General features: G+C 41.6%; 1 protein-coding gene across 1 annotated transcript in view; it reads left to right on the top strand.

Annotated features, from left to right (window-relative positions):
- ppm1h (protein phosphatase, Mg2+/Mn2+ dependent, 1H) overlaps positions 1 to 9,484 on the top strand; it is a 33,841-nt gene extending 24,357 nt beyond the window's left edge. Inside the window, exons 7-10 of the mRNA XM_084364100.1 lie at positions 751 to 814; positions 4,127 to 4,234; positions 6,538 to 6,689; positions 7,044 to 9,484. Of these exons, the coding sequence (XP_084220226.1) occupies positions 751 to 814; positions 4,127 to 4,234; positions 6,538 to 6,689; positions 7,044 to 7,191 (472 nt within the window). The 3' untranslated portion in view covers positions 7,192 to 9,484. The remainder of the gene's footprint in view (positions 1 to 750; positions 815 to 4,126; positions 4,235 to 6,537; positions 6,690 to 7,043) is intronic.
- Positions 9,485 to 10,075: the final 591 nt, after the last annotated feature.

The raw sequence follows: 10,075 nt of genomic DNA, 5'->3' as shown, positions 1-10,075 counted from the left end.
TAAGGACTCTGACTTCAAACAGAGCCAGATCTTTCTATTCGCAGCACCTGGTGTGAGTTGTGAATGGAAAACTTTGTCCTGGCAGCCCTGCTGGAAATTGGCTCAAATTTGTAATGTTTATGACACTGTATAGTGACACAGCTGTCCATCTGAAGTAAAACTGTTCATGGGTCTTCTCGTCGTAGAGGTGAAAAGTGTTTAAGACCTGACATGAATACATCCAGTAGTAGAGCCTTTCCTTGTACTGCAGATTTGTCTGGTCCCAGTCTGACGATGGTAAATTATTCATTAGTTGGGGAATTTTAAACACTGCTCTGAGAGCAGGGGAACGTAAACGTGGATACTCTTGCATCATTCAGCTGCTTTACGTCCAGGCTTTCACATGTATACATGCAAGCATGCACGCACACAACTGCAGCAGGCAGTCACGGAAAACCAACAGCAGTCCAAGAGACGTCCATAGACGTTGAAGTCTTTGTCACTAGAGACATTTTTAAAAGAACAGACGGAGAGAAAAAAAGAAGAGAAATGTGCTAAGGATGTGTGTCGTTCTCTTTGTGGTGTCTGGGTGGATTTTTTTTTTTTCCTCACCGTCTCTCTTTTTCCCTCCCAGCATACTCTTTCTCTCTGTGCCAACCACCTCGGCAGCATGGCCTGCGGGGGGCGCGGAGGCAATGTATCTCCAGGGCACGTGTTCGCTGCCTGCCATAAACCAAAAAGCCATTAAAGTGTCCTCTCTCCTCTGTGCAGGGCGTATAAAACCATTGAGGACGATGACCTGAAGTTTCCCCTGATCTACGGCGAAGGGAAGAAGGTAAGAAGTGCTCGGCGGCCACTTGCTGACAGAGTTACTCCCACGGCCTTGTGCGCCTCGCCTGTAATCAAAGCTCGCCAGGGCACCATTAGTCAGCCCCCCCATCCTCCCCTTGTCACTGTGTGGAGGAGCCAGCTAGTGGAAAGCATTCCTGGCCACTTTTCCAACAATCATGCACCAAAACATCTCTGCTCTAATGGATTCTGCTTTTATGTCCCTCAGCAGGTAAAACGTAGCACTGACACAGCCCTAGGTCGAAGGTGGAGTTCCCACCAGAGATGAAAAAACGTGATGAAAGATGAATGAGAACTGTCTAAAAAGCAACTTATGTTAATTGCAATACAACGTGGCTTAAACACCGATGTGCAGCTGAATTTTGTCAGAGTGCCGACACGAGGAAAGGTCAAAAATTCAGCACACTGCTCATGACATTTCCCTTCCCTTCCGTGATGCCGTGCATGTGGTAGTGTTCGGCACCTTGTCCTTGTTGCATTGGAAAGGTCAGATAGGAAACATAATAGACGTGAATATGTTCTCACCGTGGCCTTATTCAGTCGTCTATGTAACACAGACAGGCAGTAGATTTATGTCTGACTGATGACTGGGGCAGATGCCACCTCACCGTGCTCTCCGCCTGCAACCACATTCGGTTTACCCCTCGCACAGTTGGCCGTGCCCACGTCGCGTCCTCTCCCTTTGAAGTGAGGCGTGGAGATGGATGGCTAGATAGAGCGAGGGGGGCTTTGTGCGAGGGAGAGGAACGCCAGAGCACTTCAAAGACCGGTGCGCAGCCTGCTGGGCCCCAACGCTCAACAATTAATCCCAGGATGTTTCCTCTTCTCCGCCGGAGGAGCTTTTGCCGCCACTTTGAAACGCTTTCCTTTCTCTACACCTCTCTGTCTTCTCTCTTGTGCTGCATACTGATCCATGCTCCTTCCTACCAGGCCTCACTCGCCCTCTCCTATGTGCCGTCGTGTCTCATACGCTGTACAGTAGATTCAATTAGCCCAGTTCCCCGGTCCTGTGCCAGCAGCCATTTTTAGAAGCGTTGGTGGCGATCTGTGCAGACGGTAGGAGTCAAAAAGAGTTTTGTACATCTTACAAATGAGTTTGAAGGCACCTGGGGCTCGGGGAACTATCATTAGGCACTCACAGCACTGGAAGATGCTGACGATGAGCTTGTGTTTATTTCCTTAAATGCTGCTCATCCATCCAGATAAAGGTTCCCACTGGGAGTAGCCTGTATCTGTCAGTGAAATGTGGCCAGGGATGTGTCATGCAGGTTGTTCTTCACAGTTATCAGGGATGAATGCAATAGGCTTACAGAAAGTTCACTGAAGTCATAGAGTATTTTAATGAGCTAAGTCTTGACTTCATCCGGGGAGGATTCACAGCGAGGAGTATATATATGCTCTTTGTCAAAAATATCCTGCTTCACATTTACACACTTGTAGCTCATTAGAGCAGTTTGGGCCCAAATTATGTGCTCAGGAACAGGAACCGACACAGCTGTCAAAATGTTCTTTAGCTACTTATCAAAGCCTACTCAACATATCGGCTTGTTTCCTCAATTCTGCTTCTCTTGGCTCAAAGGTGCAAGATGTAAGAATTGCCCATCTGTCAAATTCATGCTGCAAACAATTAGGGAGCAGCATATTACCAGAGTAACCGCTAACTGCTGCTACCTGTAGCGGCTTTTTTGCTCATTAGCACAGCTAGCCGTGGCGCTAACACTACTATTAGCTGACCCTGCCCAGGCTGGGAGCTCGAAGCACCGAAATGTTGGTGTTGTTTACTATCGGACTATCACCTCTTGAGGCACAGAGTGGCTAGGAGCAAGCTAGCTGGTTAGCATGCGACAGTGCTCCAGTAGATATCCCTGCAACACAATACACAGACGTGTACCGTTTTCTATTTCTTCAGCTTTCATCGTCATAAGTTTAGTTTTTGAATGTGTACTAAAATTAAAAATCTTACATATTCCAACTATAAAGATCTAGTGTGTAGGTTGTTTTTTTTTAGCTAATTGCTAAGATATTGAAGCGTAGTGACATCACTAAAGGGGGTGAGACAGGACAACAAACACAAGCAGTCAAGTGAGCAGATGAGTTTTAAATGAACCCCCAGGTTAGCTAGACTTACTTGGAAAAGACAATGAGGGCGAACTGTAAAATTATGAACAAAATTCCTTCCTTAAAGATCAATTTCCTCGTTCGACTTAAACTCTCTGTATTTGCCAAACTATAGTTGTGCGGACACAGTTTTCTTGTGCATTCCAGGTGTAGTCACCTAAATGTTTATCTCCAAATGTTGCCCTGTCTGAATTTGTTGTAGTGATGAGGCCCACAGCTCAGAAATCACTTTGGTGTATATATTATATAGATGTTTTTGTGTGTAAATTATTAATATTTACCAAAAATACCAAAGGTTTTGGAATTAGAACAGCAGATCGCCTCAGCTGGCAGCTATAATGGCTGCAATGAAATCCTTTGGGGCAACTCTGACTGTCAAAGTTATGTCCACTAAAAGGGCTTGTTTTTGGCACTGACAGGCTGAGGTTGTTATCTTAGGTGTCTAACAACATTACGGAAACTATTTCTGCAGAGAAACACCTTTTGTAAATGAATAAGACACATTTTTTCTGTAGCCAGAAACACAAGTCTCACTCACCAAGAAGTTCGCTCTGAAATTATGCAAGAGGCGAGTTGTTGCTGAGGGATGATGGTGGAAAAACATTACTTAGAGTTGGAGAGAGGAGTTTTGAGTTTGCCTCAAGGAACTGCTAGCTAGAATTTATTTCCAAAGTCCGCTTAACTGATTTTGAAAACCTAGATGCGGCAACAACCGTACCAACAAGATTTCAGAGCGAGACTTCTCCTCGATCAAGACTTGTGTCTCTGGTTCCAAAAAGGATTTTATATTATTTACCAAAAAGGTCTATCTCCGTAGGAATCGTTTTCATAATGTTGTCAGACACTTAGAATAACAACCTGAAAACAAGAAAAGCACTTTTAATGGGCCTAACTTTGACGACCGGAGTTGCCCCAAAGGATTACATTGCAGCTGTGTTGCGGCTGCCAGTTGAAGTGATCTGCTGCTGTCTGAATCATTTACACACCCAAACACGTAATAATATAGCACCCAGGTTTAAAAACATTGGAATTTCCCCATAAGACTTCCTCTTTTGTCTTTCTGTTCAGTAAAGAAATATTAAATATTCTCCGTTGGAGAAGCTGAACCTTAAAGTTGGCGTTTCCTTTGTTTGACTCACATGGAGCTTCTGCTTCCTCACACGTCTCTGATCCTTTGCAGGCTCGTGTGTTGGCGACCATCGGAGTCACCCGAGGTCTTGGGGATCACAATCTCAAAGTGCACGACTCCAACATCTACATTAAGCCCTTCCTGTCCTGCTGCCCGGAGGTAGGCTCAACTTTGAATGTTGTCCTCAATCACAGTGTGTACAGACAAATCCCCATTATTCTATATACGTACTTTAACTAAGAGTGGTTATACTCGTAATAAAAGTTTGGGTATTTGCTTGTGTTTACTTACCTACTGTCACTTCCATTAATAAGTGATTCCTACATTTCTGCCTTTTGAATTAAACCATACACACAGTATATTCTGGATGAGGGATATGAACTATTACAATTAAAGGATGAACACACCACACAGAACAACACATCAGCACATCTGAGCATGATGACAAATACAGAACAGAATAATGGGAATGCATCTCACATCATTTGTAGCAGTGCGTTAAGAGTGTTACAGTATTTTATGGTGGATCTTTCCTTTTATTTTACCTCGTAACCCCGGCCTCCTGGTAGAAGCAGAGCGCAGAAGTAACGATGTAAAACGCCTTTAGCCATTAACAGTCCCACGCTGTGAACTACGTGGTCAGCGTGCACATTAACATTCCCCACCGGCCGCTGCTCTCAAATGACTCCTTCCCTTCCCAGTGTCTACTGCACATGATTGCAGTAGACACGAAGACCATGAATTCTCTTGATCTTTAATTCATTGCCCTCCGAGTTCAGTCATAGTTCAACTTCCCTTTTGATGTTGTATTTCTTTTCAGAGTTTTTTTTCCCCTCTGAGAGCCTTGTAGTCGCAACTGAGTGTAAACACATTGTTGGTATATAAGACATGTCAAACCTGAGCATTAGAGGTCCCGCTGGATGTTTAAGTGCAGTGAAAAGTAGACAATTACTATAAAGAGATCATCTGTGTGGGAGAGCGCCCTGCAGGGATTGTGAAAAACAATTCCTGCGAAGTAAGAATAACTCTCTCAGGTTATGACAAAAAGTCTTAGAAAAAAAACTTTGACGCTTGGAGTCATCAGATGATACTCATCGTGAGTTCAGACATGGGCGTCGGGTCAGCAAGCGAATGCTCTGGTCATCACCCCTCTTTCACAGATGTTGAAAATCCCTATTTTGAAATCGATTCTGGGAACTGTCGTCTCTTTCACGTATTGATAGCCTCAGTCCTTCTCCTTCTTTTTGCAAAGCTTGAGTTAAATCACAAGGTTTACCACAACATGAAGGCTCATGATCCAGCGTAGAGGTCATTCTGATTCCATTACAACCGCTTCCACAGCAGCTGTGGTCATGCTGTGCTCTTTTCTTAGTAGCCTCTGCAGTCATTTGGCGTGTCTGCTGTGAATAGGCGACTCCTCCACAGTAGCAAAGTAATTACTTGAAGCAACCAAACTATTGCATTTCTTGTATTCTTTTTCCAAGTCCAAGGCCACTGGATGTATTTCTCTATTTCATAGTACGATTTTGTTCGAGGGTAGTAATTTGAGAGGTTGTGCCACACAAGAGTTGCCACAGTAACACCTTTTTCCTGCAATAGCTTGTAGAAAAAATATATATTGAGGATGATGATCCAAGAAAATAAAAGGGTGATTCCAAATGATGATATATAAATAAATAAATCCTCCCAAGGACTCTGTAAAGATATCCAGTGGTGTCACACTAACGTGCGTGTCTAGCATAAAGAGCTGCGGACATTTTATTCTGGCGACTGGGTTCCCCGATTCCATGCTAATTCTGGTGTGTTCACTCTAGAATAAAAGAAAAACAACACAGTCGATGATTACTAAAAGTCGCTTCATCTATAAATGTGCTGTTGATGTAAATACATTGCTCCAGGGAGATGGAAGAGCTGCTCACAGATTCAAACTAACTGTGGATGAAATCAGCAACAGGAACAGTTGGTAAGCCGAGTGGGAAAAATGTTCAAGTCGGCCTCTTCTAATTCCAAGTTGGACATATTGGGAATTTTTAAAACCAACGATTTCTCCCACTTGGCGAAAACAACTACAGACATGTCGAGAAAACTGCTGGCAGAATGGCGGCAGCATCGCTGGCAGTTACACCAAATTAAAATACAGTTTGGACACCAATACAATTAATTCAACTAATTTTAAAGGAGCTATACACTTTTTGTGGCTGCTACAAATGCATAACACAAGCTCAGGCTCAGGCTATTATGGCTCTTTGTCTAGTTTGGCTAAGAGATAAGCACCTTGGAATAATCTGATATGAACACAGGTCAAATAAGGGATGTTTTTCCTTTTCTTCCGACAATGTATGAATGCAGCCATAGCCTATTATGTGACATCTTCAAAGGAAGTTCATACACCCGGTCCAAATAATTCCTCGAAACCATCCATCTCTCAACCTTGTCCTGTTTCATTTCCCGTTCCCCTTCAGGTCAAAGTCTACCCACTGGCGCAGTGCGAGCATGGAGCCGATGATGTTCTGGTGCTTGGGACAGACGGTCTGTGGGACGTCCTCTCTAACCAGGAAGTAGCCGAGGCAGTCACCTGTTTCCTGGCAAACTGCGACCCAGACGACCAGCACAGGCATGTCTCTCTCATCACCGCACAGCTGCAGTTACCATCGGGCCCGAACTTTCTCTAACCCCCGTCTTTATTTGTAGGAGGATGAGCGTTGTTATCTTGTTGTAATTATGCAAATTTCCAAACATTTAGATAAGTCGTCTCTCTGATGTCGAGGAAAGGCTTGTAAGGCTATTAACTGCGTGCTCTGACTCTTCTTCTCTTGTTTGCTTATTTCTGAAAGATCACCGTAACATTCTCCAATTTTATTGCGCTTCTTTTTTTTTTAATCAACCTGCTTAGTCAAATACTGCGTGATTATTATCAGATGTGACTATATGACTACGCTTTAATCGCTTATCTATTTTATTATTTCAGGTACACAATGGCAGCGCAAGACCTGGTAATGAGAGCACGAGGGGTGCTGAAGGATCGAGGCTGGAGGATATCAAACGACAGATTAGGCTCTGGCGATGACATCTCTGTCTACATCATTCCCCTCATGTACGGAAACAAGCAGAACTAGCCAAGCTGCCAATCTACAACCACCACGGAAACAAAACCCTGCCTTGATCCCTCAACGTCACTTCTGCAGTTTCCCTTCATCCCTTGTGCTCTTTTTAAAGTGCTTTAGTGTGGACCTCCTCCTCAGCTGAGGGATCCAAGATGTATCTGGTCAGAGTTTTGGTCCAGGTCCTTTTCTCCTCGATCATCGTCAGTCTGGATGATCTCTCTCTCTCTCTCTCTCTTTTTTTTTTGTCTGGTCCTTTTTTATAGAAAAGAAACTGAATCGTGAAAAGAGCTGTTGAGGAGTTGAGGGACTGATTTGTTGTTTTTTTTTTGTTTTTTTAAATCTCGAGGAAGCCATCATGAGTCTCGTCGTAGGGTCGAGAGCGTGGACTCTCACAGATGAGATGGTGACGTGCATCTCAGGACTGCTGTTACTAACTAATGCACAATATTTATAAATGTGAAAATTGTAAATACTCCCAAGTGTAAGACGTTTGATAAGTGTATTCGGTTGAACACCTGCACATTGTAAAAAAAAACAAAAAAAAACTAACCTGATGACTGATGTCCTGCATATGTAAATCGTACTTCCTCAGTCCCATGTAGAGCTTTCAAATTAGCCAAGTACAGTCATGTGGGATTGTTAGTCTGTTGTCCAAAAAAACACAAACCTTCTCTAGACTAGACTTCTCTGTCAGCTGGTTCTCCTTATGCTGCAGTAGCTATTTTTGTTCAATTGTACCCCATGCGTTGCAATACCGTGCTCACTATTAAGAAAAGCCTCTTGCTGTGAAATTGAGGAAACACATTTTTGAAGAACACATTAATCGGAGGAGCCACCTTCAAGATTTTTGTACCCACTACATGTGAGACTACCCCAACAATCTTATCATTGTTGAATCTAAATCTGCTTTTTTTCCATTAATTTAGATTTAAGAAGGAATAACAAAGAAGTCTTTCTATTGCACTCATTCACCGTCAGCCATCTACCTCATAATTTTCTTCCTTTCAGCGTATTACACACCAAACATGTTGTTGTTGTTCTCTTCAAGTGGCTGTTTGCATTCATCATCAGCTGCTACGTGTGCCATTATTCACTTACACTGTTATGATTTGCTCATGTACCCGCGCCATTTGTAAAATGCCTTCAGAAAAAGCACTGAGGCGAAAAAAAGCTTCACAGGGAACTGTGAGGTTATGCTGTCGTAGAAAATATATTTTTTTTATACATCACGCTCAATAATCCATGGAAGCCCTGTGAGCAAGTGAAGAAATTGTTTTCTCTCCTGTGAGTATGACTTAAGAAAACTTAAGAATCTTTTTTTCCCATCTTTCCATAAAAAAAATAAAAATAATGTGGGAAACCATGTTAAAAAATGTTTGCACTCAGTTTTACACATAAAAAAAAAAAGTTTGCCTCCTGGATTTTTTCCCCCCTCCCAGTTGGTTTCACACATGAAAAGTATTTTTTTTCTCTTGAAAATATTTTTTTTCCTTGTGGTTTTGACACATGAATGTTTTTTTGCGCATGCAAAAAAAATGTCACGCACATATGTGAAAAAAAAATCCGTTTCACAAATGAAAAACTAATTTATCTTGGAAAAGAAATTAATTGTTTTCACAGATGGGAAAAAAATAATTAAGGAACTGAGAAAAATAATGCCAGCAAAACATTTTTTTTCCACCAGTTCTCAAGTAATAAACGCAGAAGAGAAAACAATTTAGATCACACTTAAAAAATGGATCACCAGAAAAAGAAATCTTCACTTTCCCTCGGGGCTTCCGTAAAACCCCATTATGAAGCCATTCTTTTTACCTCTTCTTAGTATCAGTTGTATATATTATCTGAATTTGGATAAACCCTTCGTCATGCATAGCAGGTGCCTCTAACAGTGAGAATCGCTCTGATCTTTAACATGTGTTCCTTTAAAGGAAGTATAAATACGGTTAAATAGACAGCACTTACTTTATGTCTCTACAATCAATATTGTTCCCTGACTCAGTGGTCTTCCACAGTTTAGTTCGTTAAGTTTAGTTGTAGTTTACAGCTTCTACTAAGTGTGCACAAAAATGTTGTATCTTAACTGCTGTACGAGTGGCTGAAACTGGTGAAACGTGGAACAGAGTAACTTAATTTAAATGTACAAAATGTAAATAGCCGTTTCAGTGGACACTTCTTTCTTTGACTGTAAGTGATGTACATCTTACTGAAACAAAAGACGTAATTTGTACCGTTTTGAAAACCGAGAACAGTGTAAAAAATGGTTTACATGCTCACTTTTCTGCTCTATTAAAAAATGATGACCGTTTCTGACCTTTTAACCTTCTTCCACATTAATCTGCTGTGTCATCAATTTAAAAAAATGTGGTGTACTAACTGGGTTTGTGATGCACTTGTATGTAATTCTACAATTTCTTAAACCTTAAACCAAAGTTGTGACCTGGCTGTCTGTGGGAGTGGAATGCTACTAAGTACATTTACTCAAGGACTGTACTTAAGTACAACTTTAAAGTACTTTTGCTACATTTAATGCTAATGTATACTTCTACTTCACCACATTTTGTGGGCAAGTATTCTTGTTAAGACTCACTACATTTATTTGACAGCTTTAGTTACTTTGCAGATTTAGGTTATGAATACAAAATACTGATAAACAAAGAAAATGAGGATATATAATTATAGGTTAGCTACCCAGCAATATATAAAGTAATTAAAATAGCCCCACTATATTAAGTTAGTGATAAACATGAAAAACACAAAACAGAAAACAACTGTTCTGAAATGAGCTGCTTTGCATGAATACTGTTGTACTTTTTTTATTTTAAAGCTCCTGTTAGTAAGATAGTTGATTTTCAAGTCTCATTCCCAACTCACTAAATACTGTTGGATGGTGGCCAAC

The sequence above is a fragment of the Pagrus pagrus genome (genome assembly GCF_965226575.1).
Source record: "Pagrus pagrus genome assembly, chromosome: 10".
Classification (NCBI taxonomy): Eukaryota; Metazoa; Chordata; class Actinopteri; order Spariformes; family Sparidae; genus Pagrus; species Pagrus pagrus.
This window is presented reverse-complemented; position numbering and strand designations above follow the sequence as displayed.